This window comes from Acipenser ruthenus, chromosome 39 (assembly GCF_902713425.1).
Source record: "Acipenser ruthenus chromosome 39, fAciRut3.2 maternal haplotype, whole genome shotgun sequence".
In the NCBI taxonomy this organism is placed as follows: domain Eukaryota; kingdom Metazoa; phylum Chordata; class Actinopteri; order Acipenseriformes; family Acipenseridae; genus Acipenser; species Acipenser ruthenus.
The window spans coordinates 3,850,604-3,877,303 of record NC_081227.1 but is presented as its reverse complement, the minus strand read 5'-3'; the positions used below and the strand labels follow the sequence as shown (position 1 = coordinate 3,877,303).

Here is a 26,700-nt window from a genome sequence, read left to right as displayed (position 1 = left end):
TCTAGATGGAACGCCCACGGGAACCCTGTTTTCAAAAAGGGTATACTAATCACAACATAACAAGGTGTACTGTCTATGACAAACACACTGTAGCTGAAGGTCATTTTAAAATGAAGTGTGCTCCTCAGTAAACTATTATTTTAATGTAGCTCGGATGGTACAAATGATCATGTCTGGCACGTATGTGTGTCACATCGAGGTTTTATTTTAATACCAAAGGCTGGAAATGGCCAGTGCGCTGCCTCCAATTCCGAGGGTCATGTTTCTACACAAATACCCACAATAATCCAGGAAGCCACAAACAATCCTCATTGTTCAGGCTTGAAAAGGTAAAGCAAGCCAACAGGTCATATTTAATCCTGTTCGGAGGGAAGATTAAACAAAAAAAAAACCAAGCAAATCAATGAAGACATGCGTGGCTGGGGAAGTCCTTCTACCATAGAGACCAGGTGAATTCAGGAGAACCATATTCAAAAACACCTTGAGTTTCTTTCAAAGGTGTTGGTGCAAGGTTACCAACACTGAAGAGAGAAGTCCATTATGTCTGCTCAGAGTGAAGAGACAGCACCAGCAGTCTGAGCTCACCCATGTTGCCTCAGGCTGCCCTGGAGCGACAGGAGGGATGAGGAACCAGTTCATTACTGTCCTCGTCCAATCATTGTCTTTCAGAGACCGTGTGCTAGTTCTGTTATGTTGTGCAATAGAGCTGTGTTAGTCAGTCCAGCTTGCTACCCAATGGCTTGGATTGTTCATTGCTTGCCCTCTATGTGTTTTTTAAATGTATTGCAGCCTGTTATTTGCTTCAGCATAATAACAAAAGGAAAATCAATAACTCATGAGTTATACCTGTCATCAGACTAGCACTCAAGCACTGCACAACTACAGATTTCTTTATTTAAAATTCCAATGCCTTGCAGCAATCCACTGCATGAAAATACATATAGCGAAAATCCCTATAGCTTTAAATATGCAGTGAACATTTCAACAAAGATTGAAAAGGGCTTCATGTAATCCCTGGATAATTCAATCAGCCTTGCATTGTAATCCAATCCCTTGCTGTTCTCCCTATACAACACCCATCTCTTTAGTGAATCCACATCAGACCTATTAGTGCAATCAAAATGTCATGCTCTGTGTGTTTATTGAAGTCCACCCTGGATTACTGTAACAGCATCAGCTAGTTACTGCAATGCATTCTCTTCATGTGATGCCAAGATCAGCAGTTTGCAGAGGCACTGAGACTGAACACTGGATGATAAAGTTTAATAAAATCCCAGCCTGATCACTGCAGTCATGTATCCTATTCCGCCCTGTGGGTATTCTGTCATCGCAACTGACCAGTGCTGAAACTGATGTGTACATCCCATCCAACTCTTCATATCTTTGAGTTTCAGTGTTAAAATATATGTTCTGTAGAAGATGCATGGTGGAATTAGAAACACAAAACATGTTAAGAGCCGATACAGAATCTACTTTAAACCTTGAGCAGCATTATTGAGTGCTAGTGCCTCAGATTGACTCTCAGAGGTGAATTCTTACTCCCATAACTCACCCTGATTACTGTATTCCACATTAGGACTCACTACTTGTTTTTCTGACGCCTCAGCAGTTAAACACAAATCTACGCAATAATTATTAGGCTACCAACAGAAATAACTATTTAAGTAGCCTTCATTCCAGCTTTTTTTTTCCCAGCACTGCCAGCATTTTGGGACCATGTGGGTTCCCCCATTCAAGCAGGGAGAAGTTACCCGAATGGACAGATCCATGAATTTCAAGAACCCTGCTAAGTTCCCTAATGTGTTTATATTGATCTAGAACAGGGATACTCATGTGCAGCTCTTCCAATACATTGCAGTCCACAACCTTGTTCTAACCATTGTTTGATTGGACTAATACCCTATTTACACTATCTAAATAGTGTACGATCAATAAGCATTGAAACCATGTGACTGCCATGATAGGATGTGTTACCGTGCTGTTGATGTTGAATCACTGGGATCTTTTCAGACCCGGCTGGTGATCAAACCAGCTGCTGGGAACCGGATGAGCACTGATGTGCAAAACCGCGCTCGTAAGTCTTTTTTTGGGAAAGGTTACGCGAAGGGCAGTCTTGGGTTCCACCTCTCACAGCTGCTTCTCTCTTCAAACTGAGCTCAACAATAGAAGGCAAGCCCAGGTGTGTCCCTTTCGTGGTCCTGCCAAGCTCAGGAAGGAAGCCAGCAGAGAATGGTCTTGGGTATTGTGTCATTTGAAGGAAGCAGAAATATACCAGGAAGACAGATTTGCAGCATTCCTTCACACAGAGCTGCAGGGGTGATCCTAGCTTGTTATAGGTGGAAAAGCTGTCAATCTTAGGCACAGGCAACTCTGGTCCTAAAGGGTCATCATACACCTGGTTTAAAAGGTAAAGCTGCTTTATGTGGATGGGGGTTTCAGGGATGGAAATAAGCCTCCCATTGCATAGCAGTTTGATCCATTCCTGGTTTTACTCTGAGTTTACTAAGACACCTGAGCTTGTTACCGATACACCAGAGCTAATGAAGCTCATAGTAAAACATTGGAATGAGTGATGCAATATGAGTCTTATTCCCATGGTTTGGTATTTTCTATTACACAATTGAGAATATGGTTGGAACAAAGACCTTACCAGAAGGTTTACTGGCTTGCTGTAATGAAACTACGGAAGTCTGTTGAACTCCTGATAACACTGTCCTGTATCTGGCATGTTGGTGATTGCAGTGAGAGTCGGTTTATCTGAGTTTCAGTCAACAATAAAACACAGCCTGGGTGGAAAGTGTGAGTGGGACCAGCACAGAGACAGGAAACCTTTTTCATTTAAAATGAAATGAAATCTGAAGGTGCTTTACTGTAGCTATTCAGTGCTGCTTTAGTAGCCCCACCCACATGAGTATGTGTTAATGGCTTGGACACCTCTTTCAAGTTATTTTCAACAAGCTGTACTTTATTATCATGGTAGTGATGTTTTACAGTCAATAAGGGAGGAGATGAGGACCTAACTGCTCTGGGTTTCTATAAGATTCATACTGCCGGGCTCTGCTGTTGAGTAGCTAAGCGTTTAGCCACATTATTTACACACATTATTTTGTTTTATAAGACAGGTAGGGGCACATGCTTTTTTTCCATTGTGTAAAAAGGCTTGCAGAGAAAAACTTGATTCATTGAATCCATTACAGTAATGCAGTAATGAAACACTGCATTCCATACCCTTTTGTCAAGCCATCATGTTACTCTCCAGTATTCTTGTGTTCAAACTGTCACTCTCCTTGAAGTTCACCCTTGGTTAATTTTTAACAGCTATTTACGAGATAGGGATTTCCCTCAAGAGCAGCTAAGTTAAACAACTGCCATCAGACGTAGCAGAAAAATAAAGGGAGTACGCTGAGACTGGTCACTTACAACTCAAAAACAGTCTGGTCATCTTACCAGTGCCACATAGCCCAGAAGAAAGAGAGAAGCAGCTTGCAACTGAACTGTCAACACCGCTTCATAACTGGGGATATGGTGATAAGACCCCACCTAGTTTCTCTCCACATTCACGTGGTCCCACAGTAGTAGTAATATTAAAAATAATAGTATTAAATAATACCCCCTCCTTCCCCCCTTTCCTATACCATGCCTTGTCTCCAGCAGGACGTCCCACAGGCAGCTCCTTTGCAGGCGTCACTTCCCTGCCCCTCTTTAATGGCTCTCTCTCGCTGTCCCGGGAGAGCCAGTCTCCCTGCTGCCCTGGGGTCGTGAGAAAAGCAGTGGGCGACTTTCCCAACAAGGACTCTGGCATAGGGACTGGCTCTCTTAAAGACAAACATCTCCTCCGTCTCTATCACTTAAAAAGGAAATGCTATCAAACAGGGCAGTGTGTACTGTGTGTGTGTGTGTGTGTGTGTGTGTGCGTGCATGTAGCTGTTTTTGTTAGCTTGTATGTGATCTGTGTGTTTTGGTTTCTCTGTGTGATTGCTGTGAGTTAATAAGTCTGTTAATAAATCTTTTCACATACGACGTGTAGAAAATGGCATTTGGGTTCTGTCAGACTCGGAATCCAATTGTTATTTTTCTCTGAGGTGTATGTTTGTGTCAGTATACGTTTGAGCTGAGAATGGTAGACTTGTTCACTGTAAGCAGCTTTGAGCTGTCCTGACAAGTTTTTTTTTTTTCTGCGTTGTTTTTTTGTAATGTCAGCTTGCACGTTCGCGGTTGCTTTTTCTACTGCCACTTGAGAGAAAGATCACAAAGTGAAGACTTTGTAAACGATGCTGTAGTTGTTCTGTCACGCATTGACAGCTAACATCCTTGTGAAGGTTATTGCCTACATCTGGGATGTAATATATAATAATGTATGGTGTATGTTCACTCAGGAAGAAATGAATAAGAGACCAGAGTGAGAGATTGTACAGTGAGTTCACAGTAATTGTCGGTCCGCATTTAAATGCATGAAAAATTGAAACAAACAAAACTTGTTCATGCTTGCAATAGTTAATAATGTAAACATGCATGGATTGATAGACAGGATTGGAGTCTTTCAATACTCAAAGACTATCCTCAATTGCCTGCCACCATACTTTGATACTCTTTGATAGTGGCTTCAGTCTTAAGTCTGAGCATCAGAGATTTTCATCACCTATGATCAAATGTTTTTTTGGTTTTTTTTTCAGCATGCAATTACCAGCTCTTACACAAATATTTTGAAAGCTGAAACAATAATGTTTTAAAAAGCTGGCACAAGCCTTCAATTTCTGAAATCTGATACTGTCCAACTAACTGTCTGGCACAGTCACCTAATTACCTTAATAACTGCTCCGGGAGGTAGCACATGCTAATCTTTTTAATGGTGTGTGCTTCTGAATTCAAAGATATAAACCACGGAAAAATTGCAAACAAGTGACACATTGGATTTGAATTAAGTAACCCAGCTACACTTAAAATACTAACTAAAATTGATTACAGTTAGGATATCCAAATTGGTTGGAAACAATTCAGGTGCCACTTATGATTTTCCTTATAAAAGTTTCCCATAGTAAAAGCACAGCAAAGTGTAATACAGCATGGTAAAGCACAGCAAACCAGGGTAAATGATGATAAATGCATGGGAAAAGTGTAAAAATACCATGCAAAATGATCTTGGTAAACATGTATAATGGTTGCTTTTGTTCTAGATTCAAAAATACCAGTAAACAATTGCTGGTTTATATTTTCTTTGACCATCATTTTTTTATGGGGGGGGGGGCTTGTGTGAATGGCTGCTGGTCAAGCACTTTGTGTGGATGCTCATTATTAACAATCTCCTACAAGACAATTACATTTTGCGTGTACCCCAAATTAGTCAGAATATTAAACAAAGATGGGGTCTTGGGCTGCTTTTGGCTCCTATACGGGAAACTAGAACTCTTTTTTTTTTTAACAGGGACAGAGAGACCGAGAGAGGGAGAGGAAGAGGTAGAGGGAGGGAGAGCTGTTATGTCAGCATGGATATAGGCTATCTCATGTCTGCTTGGGCCCCCGGCAGGCAGGTTAATAGCGGCGTTAGTCTATTGAGGAAATCAACACTAATCCTGTACGGCCAGTTGAGGTTGAGAAATCTCTCCAGCCCTTAATACTGCCGCGTCTTACAGCCTGCTTGTCAGTGCCAGGGCGTAGACTTGGGATTAAAGCCAGGAGGTTATGGAATTAGAGCTCTGTGCCTGATGTGGGACCCAGAGCCATGGTTTTTATTAGTGACTGTTTGTGTCGGAAGCAGGCTGCAGTTCGAAAGGCAAAGAGTGTGAGCAGCTGGCTTGAACAATAAAAGATGCACAAGACTTCTTACAGTGACAGCGCCTCTGTATACACCCACCACTGCCCCTAAAGAGCAGAGACAGTCCCTTGTCTAGAAATGTTTAGCACATTTAGTCTGCTTGGTCATTCATGCTTTTTCCTTGGTTGTGCTATGCCTTTGCCAGAGCTCTCATCTGCTTTACCATAACTCTCTGTGCTTTCCAATGCTTGCCAATACTTTCATTCTGCTTTGTTACACGTTGCTAGGATTTCACAGTGGTAACTTTTCTAAGGGCTGTAAAGCCGCAGCGAGGTGATACATTGTGGCAAATGGATTCTGTGATGAGTTATGAACTGTATGAATACCGTTGATGTTAAATAGGCAAGTCCGTGGAGGCATTGCTGGGGGGGAACAGCACCCTGGAATCATTTTCAGGAAAGTTGAATCAGCGACATGCTTCTGTGGGTCTGTGCTTTTTTGTTCGCGCTCGGTTGAACGCCTTGCAAAAAGGTTGTGACTCTACCCTGGAGCTCTCCTCTGCCTTGCCTACAGGATTGCTGCCCACCTTTCCCTTACTGCTTCAAAAAAAATACATGCACACACAGATTTGGAGCATACGTGTCATCAACAACAATAGACATCAAATCACAAGGGACAGGTCTACCTGTCAGCAGAACCTCGGAGGTCATTTCTGAGGGTCGGAAGACTTGTCAGCACTTTTAGGGACTCTGGGTAAGGTGGACATGTCACAAAAATTTCAGAAAAACAAGTGAAAAAAAAAACCCAGGTTCACTGACCCTCCTGTGCAAACTTGCTTTGCAAGTCGCATCTCTTTATTTTTGTCCTGACTTTACTTACAGGTTACCATTGTAAATTAGCAGTTACATCTTTTTAACCTAATGCTATTCATTTTTATGCCTTATACTCCCTGATTAGCCATTGGGTGTTAAAATGATTACCCGTGCTTTACCATGCTTGCACTGTGCATTTCCCATCCTTTACTGCACTTTGCAAAGCTTTTATCATAGGTGTAGTTTCCATTAGTCAAGGAGCAGACTGTCTCTGGTACAAATATATGTCCACTAGCTTTAATCAGGGACTGTTTAATAGGTGTGAAAATGGCTCTAAAAGGCATTGATCACCATGGATTGCTTTTAAGAGCTGCTGGCCTTTTTTATTTTACTGCTCGTTAGCGTCTGTTAGTGCTAATGGGACTGATTAATTAATCTTCCCCTTCATCAGTGCCCAAAGGCTAAGTTTAATGCTAAGTGTTATCGGCGGGAAGCATCTACTTCCCTGTTTTAGCAGTTCAAGGGCTGTTGATTTGCCTTAGTTTCATTCCGGAGTTATAGACTGGAAAGGGGGACCGAGTTCACTGTCTGGACTTTTTTAACACAAGCACCTGCATGGAGTTCCCGGGTTCCGTTCTGAAGTAAGCCACTGGCTTAGTATTACGCATGGGTACTTGTTTGACCGTGCTTGCAGTGTTCAGTTGGGCGTGGGGGAGAAGGGGTTAACCCCAGCAAATCCGGTTCCCTGCCCACAAGGCACTGTCACGAAGGCAGCATGCAGAGTACAGGAGATGACCTGGCATGTTAAACTAAAAGGCTGGTCAGTTGAGGCTAATTCGAGCCTACATGGCAGATCAGAGCCGGCACCTGGGGAGAGACCCACACAGCAAGCAGCTGCTCGGCTTCCCAGATTAGAGACTTAAAACTGGGGGGCTGGAGAGTGGCTTAACGGGACAGGAACCAGAAAGAACCCCCACCCGGCTTCCTTTCTCTCTCACTTAAACAGGGCTTCACACACTCGGAGCCTGCGGTGTGGTCCTAAATCTGAAGGTTCCGCTAAAATATCGATTTTTCTTAAACGAGAATTAAGGGACCTGTGTTATATAAACATCTGGCATCGCCAAGACTGTAACCATGGCAACATCTTCACTTTGGTTTCTAGTCTTTCCTTCCCTGCCAGAGGTTTGAAACCACACATTATTTGACTAAAGGCAAAACATATTTGCATGTCAGCAGAATACATGTAGCTCGGAGTAAGGGCGCAGCTTTCAGATTGGGAGGGTGTGTTTGTCAGGGCTGACGACATTGTTGAAAAAAAAAATAGATAGATAAATTGACATTTATTTTCCAAGCCAGTGTCACCTGCTCTACAACCAGCATTAATTCTCCTAAAAAAAAAACCAGAAAAGTACAGTGGCAGCTCTCACCGGAGCAGTGTGGGTCAGGGCTGAGATTCCAGTGGTGAGAGCAATGGGGGTGTCTGGAGATGGTGGGGGAGCTGCAGTGTGGTGGGGTCGGTCATTGAGCCTGTGAGGATTAGGACAGGGATTCTAGTGGAATTGCAGGATTCAGCACAAATGAACTCATGCCCCTTAATCTCTGGGATGAGTAGAGCGGAGAGGAGCAGCAAGCTTCAGAGAGACTGAACTGCGAAGAGAGTTGAGACTCACAGTGTTTGATAACGCCTGTTTACAACTGCTGAGCACAGTTCTGTCAGTATTTATTACCCTTGTACAGTGTAGGGCAATGGCACACCCAGAATGTTTTCCAGGAGTGAGTTATTATTTTTATTGCAGGGCATACTATGACTTTTTATGTAGTATGAGATAAACAGTTTCTGCTTCCCATAGTGACTCCCAGTTCATCACAGCGGCACCAGGGATGGAAATAAGACTCCCGCTTCATAGCGGTTTGATCTGTTCCTGGTTTTACTATGAGTTTAATAAGACACACCTGAGCTTGTTACCTACACACTGTGGCTGATCAAGCTCGTATTTAAAACCTGGAATGAGTGGAACTGCAATGTTATAGGAGTTTTATTTCCATCCCTGTACACTTTCAGATTTTTTTTTTCACTGGAAATAATTATTTATCCTTTCTACACGATAATGCATTTGAGATAGGAACAAGAATTTGATTCCGTTCACCTTTCAAATATTTCCCTTTTATAATCCTTGTTCCAAAAGCTACCGACTTTTAACCTTATGCTAAACTCGTAGATTTTGCATTCCCTGGCTACCTGTGTTGGAATAATTTACGGTACGGTAATGAATCATTTATAAACCTATTCATATTCCGTCACAGGTAGGTGAACTGCAGTTATGTGGCTGTCGAGGGAGTCAAAGCTCTTTGCGATACTGCATGCCTTTTGATTGACAGCCTAAAGATTCATGTTTAAGTCAGAGTCATCTTGGGACCAGAGATGGCAGCTCCTGTCCCATTGCTTGCTGCCTGGTGGCAATGGGGATGCTCATCAGTATAAACCAACACAACCGCAGGGTAGAGTTAGAGATCTGCTTCCAGTCAAGCAATTGAGAGAGTGACTGAACCAGTGATGCAGGGGAGGCACTGACTGACAGATCATATCTTTCGGTGAGGAATAAGGATGCAGTCATTAACAAAGCCCCCTTCGACTCTTCTTAGGCAGCCAAAACAAGAGCTTGAAGGCTTAACATAACGTTGGAGCTTCAGATAAGAGCGCATGTGTTCTCAGCAAAGATTTGGAAACACAAATTAATTGGTCAGCAAGTACAATACTTCAGTGCTTAAAACAGATGGCCGTTTTTTATAAGGTGCCTTATTCTGTGGTAGTGAATCTCTTCTAGGTTTTAATGGCTTGAAATAGCAGTCACAGGGTGATTTTTATTGAACACTAAGCTGTGTTGGTCCACCCCTGCAGACATGACTTCAGTGGTGATAATGATGACACCGTCATCTGATGTGATGATCCCCGTGTGTTTGTATTACACCTGCTCAAAACAACCTTGCAATTCAGGAATACTATAAATCGTATCATTTCTCTATTATTTAAAGTCTTACCTGTTTGCCATTGTAAAGGTCTACCATAGTAAAGAGTAGAAAATGATAGTGAAAGTATGATGAAGCATAGGTAAGCACTCTAAAGCCCAGAGGTATGGTAAAGCATATTAAAAAAACATGGTAAACGATGTTGAATACATAGTATAACCATGGGAAAACTGCTAATTTACCGTGCAATAATACCGTGGTAATCTTCATGTTATGTCATCTATAGGATTCTCTGTTGTTGTTTCTGCTTAGATATATAATAGATAACATTGCTTTTGAAAAGGTGGTGGGGTGTGAGATGGGGAAGGCAATGCTTATTCTTAAATGTCCTTGCATTTTTTAGTTTTCTTTCACTTTAAGGCATGCTGCAGCCCTGGCTTGGCTCGAGCTGCTGTGCAGTGGAGGTGTTATCCCCATCCCTGGATTGTAACGCTCACGAGGTCTTGAGTGAGTGTCGCAGTGGGTATTCTGGACGGGGCTCGAGATTCTACACCCAGGCGCTATCTCTTCAGATTCCTCTGGGGTTGCACAGCCTTCTCCTTTCTTCACGCATGCTTCCCTCCCCTCCCGGTTCTGTTACTGGAAATGCCTCCTTGTATTTATTTGCTTAAAGATAATTGTACAGGGCTGGCCTTTTTATATCAAGCAGAGTGCTTTCCTCAAAGGCCTCCATTTAGGTGGGGAGGAAAATCTTATTTTTGAGTAATTTGACAAGAATGTAGAGTTTTAGCATATCTGCTATTTCGTATCTGTGAAGGAACTGAGTCACATAAAAACACATGCCTTTTTTGGTTTGAGATCTGTCCTCTAAATCACTGCAGGAAGAGTGATTAACAATAAATTAAAAACATAACAACAAGTGCTCTGGCTTTTCTTTTCCGTACCACGCCATGGATTGTTATTGCAGAGTTTGACAATGTGGGCAATAATCCTTACACTATCAATGCACTAGAGTGGACATTTTGTAAAGAGCTTTGGAACAGATTTTTAAAGTTACAAGTGTAACAAGTTGTCAGGATGTTAACAAAGCAAAGAAAAACGACAGGTACGTTATTTAAACAGTTGTAGCAACACGTGGGGACGTGTGACGCTATGTTTTTTGGAACCCCTCTACCTGCTCTTAAAACCATTAGCTAATGCTCACAGTACTTCTCTTCACTGACCTTGGTGTGGGAGGTAAATGCATGAGGTGTAGCAGACTGAGGTCATCTTATTGTTGCTGGTTGGTTGTGAACAGAGAGCTGTGTTGCACCTTTCATATGTGAATTTTTCCACGGTCCTACTGCCAGTACCCCTTGCAAAATAAGATCTCAGGGATGGAAATAAGACTTGCATAGTAGTTTTGATCCAGTCCTGGTTTTACCATGAGTTTAATAAGACACACACACTTATTGCCTATACACACTGGGGCTAATCAAGCATGTGTTAAAACCTGGAATGGTTGAAACTGCAATGCAACAGGAGTCGTATTTTCATCCCGGTATCTGATATCTGATGTTTAAACACTGTGATGTAATTCCTGTTTCATATTCCAAGAGCCCAGGTCCCAATTCTCCACGTCCCTGTCCCTCTCTCTATCTCCGGGGATGGCTAGGTGTCGGAACTGCTTTAACCAAACCGGTTTGTTCTCCTAAGGGCAGGGTTTATTGTGGTGTAATGTATCAGAATCTACTGGAGAGAATTCTGAAGTTTTTTCCGTTGTTCTAGTTTTTAAAACAACAGCCACCGCAGCGTCAAGGGGAAGCGAGTAAATCAGTTTCAGCGGTGCTGCACAAACACCCTTCCTTCCTGTCATTGGATCTTGGAAAAGCTTTTCAGCTTGTAACCCGAGTCCTCTCCATTGTTTCTGCTCTGCCATGATGGAGAGAAGGGAGGCTCCCAGTGCGTGACATCACAGCCCCTGTCATTCCCAGGATCCCAAGGGGCACAGGACTGCTTCTACCTGAGCTGCTACTGCCCCGCCAAGACTGACTCCTGGAAGTGAATCGATTTAAAAAATGGGGCTATCAATAACAAAAAGAGAGATTTTTATCCATCCACAAAATTTAAAACACTGTAATATGATCCAGACAGTGTTGTTCAAAACCAGGCTGTTACCTTTTAGCCTTCTGTGAATGTAAATGATGGATGCATTATCATTACAGATGTTAAGTCAGCAACGGTATTGGTCAGTCCACTCACACACTTTCTGCGTTAGAGATGGGGATGGATTGCTGAAAAGCCACAGTGTAAATATCTAGATTAGTTGTGGATGAAACTAGCAGTAGCTGGATGTTCAGTTAGGCTACGATAAGCCAGGAATAGAACATCGTTCTTTATAACCGGTGATGGTCTGCATGTAAAAATAAATGTGGACACTGTCCCTTTCAGAAGTAATTGGCATCTCTGCTTGTTTAATGTAATTTGTTTGGTAAAATTCTACAAAGAGTCGTCAGATTAAAGCTAAGGTTCTGCTTATGGTCTGAAATCCCCCTGTCCCCAGCTCCTTCCCTGCAAAGACAGCTTGGGAGGCTAATAGGATTAAAGAGGTGGGAACAGCTTAGTGACCTGGCCCCGGAAATATCGTCCTGTCTGTAAGAATTGGAAGAGCATGCTGCAGAGGGCCTGGGGAGCGCAGTGCAGACCACCCCCAGCACCTACACATCCAGCCCTGGTTTAATCACACCCGCACAACGTGGCAGGTACAAGACTCGCTGTTCTGTCCAACCTTCCTCATCTCATGCACACTGTGGGATTGGTGTGTAAAGTAACACAGATATACATATTTCTGCTTGGAACTTTATTTACTGTTCGCCATCGAAATGTACAGTGGAAGTGTTATGACCTCATCTTTTAGACACTTTCACCTCAATTCACACCAAAGAAAGGAGATGCTTTTTTGCACTTAGAAACTTTGGTCCAGTGGAAAACAAAAATCATAAATACTTAAACATAAGCTGGGACTGCTAAGAGTTAAGACTGAGAGCAGGAGGAAATCCTTTTGGGTCATTCCCATAAGACGAAACCTAAAAATATATAGTTTCGTTTTTAATACTGACTGCGCTAGGGAAAAATAAAATAATAATCATAAAGAAAACAGCTCTCGTACCTCACTGCAAGTGGAAAAGCCTTTCAAGAGTCTTTAAAAATACAAGGTAGAAAGCATTGCTTTTCATGTGGCCTGAAACGGGACCTCTGCCAAATACAGGGGCAGAGCGAGGGTTACAGTATTGGCTTGTGCGACTGGCTTCTCGGATATTTCTTAGGAGCACTGGGATTGCTCTTGTGCCTCCAACCAGATTTTGTAACTGCTTGCCCAAAAAACATTGGCTGTTTGCCACGAAATGTGAACTGGAAAAAAATGGTCTTTTTTAGTCATGTTGTATTTCGGTCCCTGGAGCTGTCGTACAAATATGCGCCCCAACATGGGCTGGCGCGGTAGAAAGCTGCTCTGTCAGTCAGTTTCATTGCAGTTGAAATCTTTTAGTCGGGCTTTTTCTGGTATATGAACTCATTGCAATGCTGTGATGTTCTCAGCTATGGGATCTAAACTCCAGCCCTAGAGATATTTACCAGCTCCTCATCAGTTTCCAATGAGTTTCATGGCACCCCAGTCCGAGAAACATGGTGGTTTTCTCAGCTCTGGGATCCACATTCCTTCCTGGATGGATGTAGTGCAGTTCATTTCCCAGCTCAGGGCCCTGACCTCTTCCCAAAGCACGCCTGGTTCTACGTGTTTCCAGGGAGCTTGTGAGAACTGTGTGATGCATGAGCAGCCAAGCCCACTTCCCAGGCTCCTGCTAATCTCACATGGCCTGAGCTTCATCCGGGGCCCCTGCTTATTTACAGACCTCTCGGAGCTTTCTCACTGCAGAAGCAGCTGAGTGCATTCTGATGCACTTCGTTTCCTTGACCCTGATTTTGTATACATATACTGTACAGCATTTCAGAGGTGGAGTGGATGTGGAATGAAAACTTCACAATGAACGGGAGTATCTTAAGATATTGCAGAGGCCTGCGCCTCAATAAACGCAGCTACTGTAGCAAACACATCCGTTTGGAAATACGGGCTCTAAGGTGTCAGCGACTGGAGTCCACCTTAATCGGTGTAAACGCAGTTTGGCTGAGATCCATAAAATAGTTTCATTTTTTTATTATTTGAATGAAACTTAATCACTACCTTCAGAGGTGTTTTCTGTATTTGTACAGTATGTCTAATCCAATCCATAGCAGAGTCCCATCGCCTGCCTGGGACTCTCCTAATTCAATTTAATCATCCAGCTCTCTTTTATTGGCTTTGCAGAGAAGCAAAGGATAATACGCTGCTTTTTTTTATTAAATCACCGTGCATTTGAAACACACGTTGGCTTTTGAGATGATGCAAAACACTACCGAACAGCTGAGGAATTTATACATACTTCTCCAACTAAATATGAAAGTAGTCGTCTACGTTGTGTTGCAATAATTGCATCCTATTTTAGTTCTTAACATTGAAACAGCACTGAGGGTGGCACAGTCCCAAAGCTGCAGTAATGTAAGATGGTACACCCAGTTAATGGTACCCCATTTACAGTACAGTTCTAGATTCAGAGATTCATAACTTTAAACAGAATTTATGTCAACGGGAGCTATTTTAATGATCTAATCAGTGGCTGATCTAAATCCTGCCACTCTTTAACTCTCCATTAATCCAGCTGATATATTTAGCCATGTATAACATAACTGCATACAATAAAACAGTGAAATGAACTATGTGAAAAGATCTGCCTTTGTTTAGACCATGAAAATAAAACCCTTTTGACAGACTGTTCTGTCCTGTAACTCTTGTAGATTCTGAGATTGTGTTTGTGAGTGTGTGTGGAGAGAGGAGGTAGGGTGTGGGCTGAGTCCCAGGGGGTGCGTTATCACTGGACAGCAGAACGTCCTGTCCCGGTTTCACAGCACAATGGAAACTGAGCCCTGTTTATGGACAGTGGAAAACGCTGCTGTTCCCCTCGCTTTGATGTTTTAATAAATCGTTTTTTCTTTTGTTGTTGTAGAGGTCCATTGTTTTAAAATAGCAGCATTGTGTAAATAACATCCTGGTCCCTCGCTGCTTCCCTTTATCAGAGTTCAGTCTCCAGTGCTGTCGGTCCCCTTGCACAGGCATTGAATGCTTTCCTGCAGTATGCTACTGTGTGCTGTACAAGTCATGTGGATGACTGGATGCAAGCTAATTAAGGGCTACAGTTGACTCGGGCACTAAACCCGACCTTGGACTGAACCTGCCCTGGGTAGAGGGTGGGCTTCAGTCTCGAAATGATGTCAGCCCCTCTTCGTTATCCAGTCCAGTGGCAATTCAGTGGTCCACACTTGTTCCCACTATGACCTTAATTATTGAATAGAGCAGCCCAAAGTCTTGTTCCAACTCTGTCACCTGTTCCCAACTTAAGAAAGCCGCGATGCTGTTACTCACTCAATAAAATAAGTAATGCTTTAAGGTCAGTGAGCATGCTTCTTTGCAAGCATCGCTGTAGCTTTAAATCTGCAAGATTTTTTATTTTCTTTGTAAAAGTCCCAAATCAGATAATACGACTCTCATTCTAATTAACGCTTCAATTAACCTCTTGCTCTGAAACTCCTGCTAGCTGCGTTCTCAGAACACCTATCGGCTTCTGTATCGGAGCAGCTCCGAGCTCGGGAAAATGAAACAGATCGGAAAGATGAAGAGACTGTCCTTGCCCTGTAATTAAACTAATGCTTTATAAATAGATCTTTTTTTTTCAATGCTGAATGGGGGACCACTGGTTCAGTGTGATAGCACAAGCAGACTTTTTTTTTGTTACTATTATTTCTGCAGCTGCTTTAATTTCTTTCCAAGAATGTGAACTGGGAATTGCCAGCAATCTGCTCTAGAGAGCTTCTATAGAAAGTGCTGAGTTCTCACCCTGGAGATGTGCAGTGGAGCTTGACCACTTGTAGGTGGTGTTCATCCTGTTTACCATCCTTGTCCTGGCAGATAAGTGATGCAATCAGATATAGGCAGTGTGTAGCCGACTGGGAGAGTGTGTGATCTTGTGGTTGGGGATGAGACACTGGGAGACAATGTGACCTAGTCTTGGTTTTACTGGGAAATGACTGGGGAAGTTGACACCTTATAAATGTTTACCATAGACCAGAGGTCACCAATCCTGGTCCTTCATTTCAACTGAGCTCTCAGTTACTTAATTGCACCAATTATTGGCTTATCATGTCAATAAAATCAATTGTATTGGAAACCTGAACCCAACAGATTTACTGAACCTCAACAACTCCTGAATAAAAGAAATGGTGCGTCCACAGGCTCTGCTGCTTGTTGTGTAGGACCTCAACATATACACTAGTAGTACAAGCATCAGGAAGCAGTTCTTACTCTATTGCAGCAAAACGCTGCGCTTTTCTTGAAGGGGTTAAGGAAGCTGTGTTGTCCGAGGGGGGAAGCCGAGGGGAGTAAAGGGGTTTGTGAGTTGAAAGCTTCCTGTAATTACAGCGTCCTGTTTGAGGCTTCCTGGCTGTGGCCGTGTCCGGTGGCTCTCTGCCTCTCTCTCTCTCCCTCTCTGCTTAATCAGCATGGCACATCTTCCGTCCAGGTTGTAGGAGAGTCTTACCCTTTAGCCCAGCCTCCTGGACTCAGTCCGACTGGACAGACTTGTTTTACATTGACCGGATTTACCGTGGGAAGACAGCTAGGACCGTGTTTTCGAAGTGTCTATAATGAACTATCCCTCAATCTCTCCCTCTCCTCCACCCGTTCTCTTCTCCTCACTCCCGCACCCCACAGATCCCCTGCTGAATGAATGCTGTGTATTCCCCAGCTCAATTCTCTGTTTGTTTAACCAGAATGTCATTTGGGACGACTGCGGTCTTTGCACTTTCCCCCGCTGATAGGTTGTGTGAAGTCACTGCTTGGGATTTCTCACAGAAGAATTCATTGAAACACAATTAGAACTTTTAGAGATGAGAGTACGCTCAAAATTGCTTCAAAGTAGCTCCACATTTTTAATGTCACATCAACAATGTCTACAGCGCTATCAGTCTATACCCCTCTATACCTCAGTGAGACAGAGACCCCATCTCTTTCTCAATCCGTACGGCTCTAAACCAAAGAACACAAGCCCTTGTTGTAATGAAGATTTTAATACCGTTTTTAGTGCTGTACTTTAACTGCCGGTTGAACGCCTTAAAGTATGCTGCTACCTCATGGTCATTTGAGGGAGGTGCACATTTTCTCTGGCTCCTACAGTGCATATTACAATCCTGGCACTGCTTGACAATTGTTATACGTAGAGAGACACTGAGCAAATTCAAACCAACCTAGCTCCCTGTCCAGCAGAAACCAGAAATGTTTATTATAAAGTCATGCATGTCACAACACGCCCCCTGCTGGTCAGAATAAAGCATGACCACATATGGTAATACTGCCAACACGTTTTTCAGAAATGTAAACGACCTGCCAGCCGCTGTTTTGGTTTCCTTTGTGATTCCATTTTGGAGGTGGGATCACTCGATGTTTAGGTTTAGAGCTAATTGTATAGGATAAGTAGGTAGTCAGGTGTGTGCGTGCGTTTGAGCCTGGCCATTATCTGATCAGACCACCAGTACCGTCACACCAGAAACTGCTGAAAGTGTCAAACTGTTCACAACAGCATGTCTGGGATTTCAAAAATGAAAGCTACAACGTATGCGAATGAGAACTCAAAGTATGTATGTTGATGATTCAATGGATTTCCCCCAAGTGAAATAAGGTACTTTTAAACACCAAAGTCACTGTTTGATATCTTCATACCCTCAATAGTTTGTGGTTATCTGTGTGAGCAAGTGAGTAAACATACGATCAAAGAAGACAGGCTACTATCGAGACTGTGTAAGTATAGTGCTGTTTGTATTGCAGAAGAGCTAGTGTTCACAGGTTCAGTTACAGCTCTGGTTGGCAGTGAGCAAATGTTGCAGGACAGTGTAACCTTGGTGTAAGTGTTTTACAGAGTATCCTAATAAACGTGTTAGAGAGTGAATGATGGCAGTGCAAGGGAACTGAAGAGCAGCACAGATGGAGGTTAAACTCAGCTGGGATTCAGGAAGATTTCATTGATTTAATAACCCAATGAAACAACACAATCTTTCGGATGAACCTGACAGCGTTGCAAGCGTCAGTAATATCAACAGGAGTGGAAGAGTCTTCAGTCCAGCGCTGCAGCAGGGAGGTGACAGATGGCACACCAGTTTGTTTGTTTGCCATAATCTTTCCGCAAGGGAGAATACATGATTTATAATGTAAAACTTAAATCGACTCAGAGCATTATTTTACCTGTTTGTATGGTTTTTTTTTTTGTGAGTTTGGAGAGCAAAATCATTATACAGGCACAGGTCAAAATGATAAGCGTCCCTATTGATCCAACTATTCCCTTTTTCATTTTGTGTCTGCAGGGCCAGCACGGCTACATCTTAACAGTGCAATTAATCAGCAATACAAAGAAAATCGCACACTCAATAAAATAACAATACAACAATACAATAATTCCAAACCTTTACTATACATCCAAGATTGTAATACATTGTAAACCCACGCTGCTTAAACCTCAATTCATATCAAACCAGAATCAATGGAGATGTGTGTGTGTTGGCGCGAGAAAAATTACTGGTTAGAGATTTCCTAGTGGATTACAAATCATTGTGGGAACCAGCACTGGTGGGGAGGGGGTGGGTGGTCGTGGGGGTGGGGGTGGGGGTGGGGGTGGGGGTGGGGGTGGGGGTTCGGGTGAGGGTGGGCGTGGGGGGGTGGTGCGGAGGAGGGCCCAGCACGGTCCAAGACATGACTAGTGCTAGTCAACCGTGTTGCACAATTGTGATTTTGTTGTGCAATTCCCTCAGCTAACGAGCTTCATTTAAAAAATAATACTAATAATAATCGAAACAGAAACAGAAAGCCATTCGACTCTATTTTTATAGGCATGCACCTATAATTTGGCAGGAGTGCACGGTGACACACAACATGTGTATCTGCAGCACGTATTCATGCAGTTCTTCAGGACAATCGGGCAGTGTGTTGGCAGGAGAGGGACTGCATGTAATCTTATCCCGTTGTTCCCTGGTTTATGAAGCGGGTTGATACTCTTGGATACTCTTGGGTCCTGGAGCTCGCTGTAATTCTCTCCGTGTGGATCTGTGACAGGTTATCCAGGGGATTGTCTCCAGCCGTCTCTAGTATTGTGCTCCAGCTTTAATCTTCTCTAATCGCAGCTTTGCTCCTCGTAACAGGCAGCTCTCACACATTCTTTTACCATGGTTATGTATGTAGCGTAGTGTGACAGGGAGTTTGTTACGTGTGAGGGTCGTCGCTGAACAATACTGAGGCAGACACAGAGCAGTAGGTGTTGACACGCCACACAGCCGCACAGATTTAATAACACACAGTGCTGACACCAGGGTACCAGCAATGGTAGCCCTAGTGTCACATTTAATAAAGAAAGCAAAACAAAAAACGAAGCTGAAAATAAAAGTTTGCCACACAAGGCGAGCGCTAGTCCCACTACAAGGAACGTCCCGCTCCAGTGTCCAACTACTCTCCAGTTTCGCATCCCAGCTGCTTCCATAAAGGCACAAATGCACTCCAGAACCAGCGACAGGGTCTCCCTGTCACACGTAGTTTACCATGGTTTGCCATGTTTTATAATATGCTTTAGCATACCTTGCTATTCTTTACAATGCTTTCACTATGCTTTATTACACTTTGCTATGTTTTTTATAAGGGGAGAGAGACAGTATCTGTTATGAGTAAAACCATTTTTAATGTGATTATCTAGGATCTTTCTTACCACCTGTGCTTAATATTGAAATTTGCTTTATTGTTTATTGAGAAGCTTGCTCTCTTGGGCACTGTATTAACAAACAAAGGCTACTGTATTTTAAAAACTGCCTCCTCCTATGTTATTGCAGGTGAGGTGTGCACAGCAGTCAGCGTGGATATGACACAAACCAACATAGTGGTGGTGGAGGGACACACGGCAGTTCTGCCAGCCGGGTACCACGGTGTCTCCACTGACTTGAGTAAAAACACTGTGGTCTGGACCACCGACTCCCTGAGTTATAGACAGGTACAGTGAGACTTATTCATGCGTGTCTATCTGTCAGCCTGCCAGTCTGCATTCATCAAGTTTACAGCCCTTAAGCAGGGTTCCAGAGTGCAGCTTGCCATTCATTCCTGTCTGCCTCTCAAGAAAGAGTTAGCTCTGGAACTCCACTGTGTGTGACCCAGGATCCGGGTGACTCTATCTGTCTAGCCCCTGATCTAGCAAGCAAGCTATAATAGGCACTGGAGCCAGGCAAGTATTGTAGACCTTCCATCACCTTTACAATTGAGTACCAATCAATGGCAATCAGCTTGAAAGATGATTGGAACTCACAATGAAAATATGTTGCAAAACTAGGAAATGCAACCAATTTGTGATGTAAATGTGACCGTTCCTTAAAACTCACGAGCTACCTCTGTGAAAATGGGATTCATATTTCTTTGTTGAGTTTGATCAAAGACTGCATCCTGCCCTGGACGGCAATCCCACAATGCACTGCAGACAGGATACATTTCCAAGGAAAGTAAAATAAGAAATGATTTCATTTCACATGTATGAAGGAAAGGGAAAACAAGTAATCGCTTAAAAATATGAATGAGTTTTAGTTAGTTTGATCACGGCAGATTTTATATTCAATAACACAAATTGTCATTGATCGAAACTCAATAATTGTGCAAACAAGGGAAATTATTCAATTTAATTAAAAACGACTATAGATCAACAGAGAAGTAGGTAGAGAAATAGCTTCAGTGCATGTAGAATTTCTTAGAGACATCACTATAAAAATACATTTAGGGCAGCGCAAAAATATGAAGATTTACAAAATCATTGACCTGGGCAAAACACAACACTGTCTGTAATCAAAATCCCAGGCACTTGTTCAAGACAGGTTTCAAACCAATCCCACGGAGCTGGGCACAGAGATCAGGAGATGTGACAAGTGCTTTATATAATCGAGCTCTTGTGCCTGGATGAAGTGTTGCCCACTGTAGCGGGGAAAACATAGTCTGTCCCCCCCACCAAATATCCTTATCCCAGCTCTGTACTTAATCAACGCGACAAGCCCAGGGAGATTTCCATGCTGCACAGGTCGCTGCTTTCAATTACTTCAGACAAGAGGAATGTGAACAGATGCCTGCTGTCCCACTGCGCTAATCTCTACCTGTATGATGAGGGGTCACAGTGGTCAGACAGCAGCCACTTTGTCACTGTAGGCTAAGCCTCAAAGAGCTCCAGTCTCAATACTTACTGTTGCCACCGTTTGTTCTCTGTGTGCAGGAATGGGGCAGTTAACGCTGTGGTGCCTCAAATCTGCCCTGGAGGGATTGTCGCCCTCTCTGCCCATTCAATCCACTGGCTCATTTTGAGCAGTCCTGCAGCATGTGTGCTTTACTGTGTCAACTACTGTCTACGGAGTCCCTCTGAAGTATTGCAGCATTTTCCCTCTGTTAAACAGCATGCAAATATAACAGGGTGAAGGCTGGGCGTGAACCAGCGACCCTGTGCACCGCAAGCGAGCATCTTAACCACAATGCAAAAGAGCCGGGCTCGTCTGCATTCGTGGTTTTAGAGCTTTTAAACTCATCTCATCTCACCGACCAGGGACAGAATCCATACAGTGTATCGCACAACACTGTCTGTTACATACAGTTACAAGAGAAGCTTTCTGCGTTGAGTGTGTGTGCTTTAACATTACTTACTGAGGTCTCTGCACTGCAGTATATTCAGTAGCATGGCTCCTAGATCTCCAGGCACTTCTCTATACTGATCTCTCGGTTCGCCAGTCCGTTTTTATTTGCATTGTTTTGGTGTTTCTGTCCAGATTATCTCGTACTCTGGGGGTCAGCAGAGCCAGGGAGATCCCCGCGTGGGGTTCATGCACACCATGCCTTCCAGCAACGTCTCCATCTACATCAACAACACAAAAGAGAGCGATTCTGGACGCTACTCCTACAACGTTGTCATCCCAGGACAGACGGGCTTCTCCGGGGGAATAAACCTCACTGTTCACGGTAGGGTGCGTCTGTCTGTCTGTCTGTCTGCATTCTTTATTTATTTAACTAGGAGATTTACCCATTGAGTCCAAGTTCTCATTTACCAGGGGGTCCTGGAAAACAATAAATAAAAAGACAATTGCAATGTATAAAAAAACAATTACAATGTACAAACAACACAATAAAAAACAGGTGTGGTTCAAACTTAATCAGGAGCACACTTCTGATCTAAGAACAGAATCAATAAGATGCATGTATTTGTTAATGTGGACTGAAAGAGAAGCATTAGCAGGAGATTCTAAGCGATTCCCAGATACAATTCTGGTGTCCCGTGGGCAAATTGCCCATATTATACATTTATTATAGAATGGACAATTAGCCTCTGATTTGCCTATAGGGTACAATGTGCCAGTGTGTATTTATAGTGTTGGATGTTTAAAATGTGCATTGTTTTTACCATTCCTACATCCGCAGTGTTAAAGGATGTGTTTCTGCATGTTTACCTGCACAATAGGTAAAAGCATAGCAAAGTGTTATAGCACATTCACAAAGGTAAGCACAGAAAGGTGAAAACTTTGGAATATGCATATTATTAACATGGGAAAGCTGCCAAATGAACATGCACATTTACTAAGGTACGCTTTTATGAAGGTATATCTAAATGGATAGGCTTGTCTGTGTGGTACTCAAGTTATTAGCATGGACAGTGTGGGCTGCAATGAGTGTGTGAACTGTGCCCCCTGGTGGTTACGATATAGAATGCCTCCTCCTAATAAGCTGCCTTCTCTAATCTCGTGTATCTCCTCAGTGCCTCCCTCAGTCCCGGTTTGCTCAATGAGAGGAGAAGCTGTAATTAAAGACAATGTGACTCTGAGCTGCCAGTCAAGAAGTGGTAAACCGATCCCTGTTTACAGCTGGGAGAAGAAAGCTCCCACTACACAAGTCTTCTTCCCTCCCATCCAGGGTAAGTGAAGGGATTTTTAACCCAGGAGCCCATAGCGGATCACCAGCCCCTGTGCTGGACAGGAGCAACACACTGGCCTGACATTGCTATCCAGCCATAACGTTTAAAAGGATCGGATGCATACGTGTGTAAAAGCAGTGCACGCACATACAGAGTGTCCGAATCATCAGTGCCTGAAATCTAGTAAATGAACAAGTGGCAGGAGCTGTAGAAGCGTTCTGCAGAAAATCAACATCTACATTAACACACAGCCTCTGGCAATGGTATCTAACTGTGTCTGATACAGCCACCCGCGAACTGAAAGGGTTAATCCGATTGCATCAGTGTTGAGCATTGCTTGGATCAGTCCTGATAATGTAGGGATGGGCACCAAATCCCCTTGAGTAATCCAATCCCAATTGGCTCAAAGGGAAATAATCACACCTTCAAAGGGGGAGCTCATCTCCTATTGGATGCCCAGGTCTTGTAAAGCTCCTACCCTGTGGCTTTAAGACTCATCCTGCCTGCTTGCAGGTCCTGCTCTTTCTTGTCTTCTTCTTTCATGCTTTTTGTGTGTCTGTTGCTTTTCTTTCCTTTCTGCTCACAGCCGGGAGGTCCTGTCCCCAGACCCTGCTTATACTGGGGTACTTGGGTAAGGGTAGTTGTGACTAACTCCCTGCTTTTAAAAAGACCCTCCCATGCACACACACACGCACACCCTGTACCTTTCTGTCTCTAACACCTTCCATTTTGTGCAGTAGTGTTGTGCACATTTTTTTATTTGACTTTAAGATATTTGCCACAGTTTCAACATTTAACAAGGCTGTTGTGCTACATTGGGATGGAATTATGTGCTGTTGAAAAATCATATTACATTAAAGGGAAACTAAAAGCAGTTTTAAAGGGGAAGTGATTTCAGCCAAACAAATCAAATTATAACCCAGCCTTCTTGGGGATAATCCTAAAAGAAATATAAAACAGCTATGTCTATATTTCTGAAGCGGTGTCAGAAACTTCTGAAGTGTTTCCCTAACTTCTGTTTGTGTTACAAATTCAGTTTCAGAAGCTTGAAAATATACAGTAGGGTAGAAAGATTATGAAAATTATGAAAAGATTAAAAATAAATAAATAAAAAGCAAATCATGACCAGGTCATCTCCAAAAGGATCTTGGCTTGAAAAAATCTGAAAGAAATTCATTCAGCTGCTTCAGAGGAATCGAGGTATCAGGGAACCCCTCCATGTTGGTTTCCAGACAGCTCTGTCACATCGGAACTCAGGGAAGACACTCAACATGTTGGTGGTTTTCACACCTTCAAGTCAATAAAGCAAAAAGTACCAGAGATCCAACCAGCACAAGGCGTCACGCTCCAATAGATTCCTTGCTTTTCTATTGGTTGTGGCTGGCTTCTAACTCCATTGCTTTCATTGCTGAGTGTCCTTAGAGGAGCTGCTGCAGGTGTGTTCATAATGTGATACCCTACAGTATATCTGCTCTGCTCAAGCCCTATACTGGTGTACCCTACTGTATATCTGTTCAGATGTGCACGACCAACTGTAATAGAAATGGGGATCCACGGTTGTCACTTCAGTGTTGGATCCCCGGTCCTGGGATTATCAGGAATGCTGAACACTATCGCACTATCGCCACCAGCATGTTGGTGTGCAGTACCAGCCCTGCTCTGACCTCCTCCCTGTTTTTTTAGACTCACGGAGTGGGACCCTGCAGCTGACCAACCTGACCAAGCAAATGTCTGGAATGTACGTGTGCACGTCCAGCAACTCGGCTGGGAATGAGTCCTGCTACATCAACCTGGAAGTCTCTGAACGTACGTACACCCCCGTCTCTCCTCTAACCCTATAATTAAAACCCAGTGTGATTTGTCAAGGAAATATGTTCACCCCCAAAGTGTATCCCTGGGGTGTTTGACTCCCCTAAGAGACCCCTCCATCCATGTATCTTCCTGATGTGTGTGTCTGTCCCCACAGCGGTGAACGCAGGGATGATAGCTGGGGTGGTGGTGGGCACATTGCTGGGGGTGCTGGCTATCATTCTCGCCGTCTACATCTTCCTGAAACTCCGACGACACTCTGGGGAGGACATGGCCAATGAAATCAAGTGAGTGACGGCCTCTTGGGTCTCTAACACCTGGGGTAGATAACTCTCTAATAGTTCTGCAGGGTAATGTAAGTATCAATAGAAATACATAGAGACATACCCCTCAGTTTACTGGTCTGAGCCAGGCTGTATTGTTTTAATGAATGGCTGCTGGAATGTGTTTGCCTGACCCTCTGGTTTTCCGTCCTCTTTACCAGGGAGGATGCCCCGGCACCCAGACGGGTCTCGTGGTCTAAGAGTGGCGCTGGCTCAGACATCGTCTCCAGAAACGGCACCCTCTCCTCCATCACCACCTCCGCCACCCACACCCGGGGCCCCGGTCACCCCCAGCACCACTACCCCCCCAAACCTGCCTCCGACACCACCTCTATCGTCACGACAGCCGGCAGCACCATCGGCTACCGACCCGGCCTGTACCTGCCACGTGGGGGCGAGCCGAGCTACAACCATAACATCCATGAGAGAGGGCAGCCGGGACCTGCAAGTGAACCTACCGCCAATGGAAACTCCGCACCCTGGACTGACGGCGCTCAGCCCCAGGCCCCGCGGCCGGCTGTTGTCACCGGGGTCTCTTCCTCTAACATCATGAGGATGGGGGGCATTCCCGTCATGGTGCCGGCTCAGAACCAGGCTGGCTCTCTGGTGTAGCGTAACACACCCAGCTGGAAAAGAAAGAGATCACGAAGTGCGAAGAATCTGAAAGCTGTATATATATATATATATATATATATATATATATATATATATATATATATATATATATATATTGTTGCAATTCAAAATCTACACGCATTTAACAGTATGATATTGACTTAAGTCAGTTGAGCGTGTCTTTCTAACGCTATACCAATTGTTATGCTAAATGCTAAATGTCTAAGGAGGTGTATTATTTATTAGTGTTTTGTGTATTATTTGTTAAAACTGATCCGATACTGCCTTGGGTATCCAAAACCAGGTGTGCCCCCTCTGTCCAATGTCAGATATGAGCTGGAAATTTGCAGACTGCTTGCTAGTCATTTACAGCAAGAAACACAGAAATCTACATTGCAAGGATGGTATTTCCATGCAAGTGTGAATCATGAGGATCATCAATCCCAAACCTTTTCTCCATCTTCGATTAAACTGGAAGTAGAAAATGATGAGGCAGAACAGATTTGCAGGGGGATGTGCAGCGGGTGCTTTTAAATGAATCTAGCTTCCTTTGAAAATGGTGTAACTTTTAATCAAGTTCTGTAATGCCTAGGCTAACTCCTTTTAATGCTTAAACAGCAATGCTCCAAACTGGCCATCAATCCTATAGAACTTACAACACAAATGAAAACCGTGTAAATAATATAGTACGGAACTTCTGTACGTCATTAGCAGTATTTCAGTGTGGGGGTTTGAGTGATGTCATAAAGGTCATTCATCTGTTATCCATCGGGCTCTGCTGTGGTTACAGGTCTCATAGATTCTGCCTGGCTGGCTAAGCTTTCTAACACTACACTAAGACTGTTCATTTAGAGTCCTTTTAAGATTTTTGTAATACTTTTCCTTTTTAGGAAACAAATGTTTTATCCCATAAGACAAAAGCTGAGAACAAAATACACACTGGTTCAAATTCACTAGTGTCAACTCAGCTCTGGGATCTTTATTATTATTATTATTATTATTATTATTATTATTATTATTATTATTATTATTATTATTATTTGTTTTTTTTCTTTTAGCACAACTTTTACCCAAAGTTCAGTTTTTCAATTCTTTTTTTTTTTTTTTTTCCCAGTGTGTGATTTGGATCTCTTTTTGTGAAAGGAAAATAAACCTGTCTGTGTTACAAAACTAGTGTAACATCGCAGGTCTTCTCGTTTAGTAAAAAAACTCACAGCAGACAGCTCAGACCAGACCCATGGCTTGTAACACACTCCAAAGCATCATTTCATACACATTAAAACAAGATCAAGTATGCAGCATGTACTGCATTCATATACAGTGTGTTTATATGATGTGTG

The 26,700-nt window shown here is 43.2% G+C and overlaps 1 protein-coding gene across 2 annotated transcripts in view; it reads left to right on the top strand.

Annotated features, from left to right (window-relative positions):
* The window catches only part of LOC117966667 (endothelial cell-selective adhesion molecule-like), a 28,664-nt gene extending 2,010 nt beyond the window's left edge, over positions 1–26,654 (top strand). Inside the window, exons 2-7 of one of the 2 annotated variants that reach the window (XM_034913206.2) lie at positions 19,522–19,679; positions 21,478–21,667; positions 22,458–22,613; positions 24,297–24,419; positions 24,580–24,709; positions 24,907–26,654. In XM_034913206.2, coding sequence (XP_034769097.2) covers positions 19,522–19,679; positions 21,478–21,667; positions 22,458–22,613; positions 24,297–24,419; positions 24,580–24,709; positions 24,907–25,357 — 1,208 coding nt within the window. In that variant the 3' untranslated portion in view covers positions 25,358–26,654. The remainder of the gene's footprint in view (positions 1–19,521; positions 19,680–21,477; positions 21,668–22,457; positions 22,614–24,296; positions 24,420–24,579; positions 24,710–24,906) is intronic. The other variant, XM_059009554.1, reaches the window with a different exon arrangement.
* Positions 26,655–26,700: the final 46 nt, after the last annotated feature.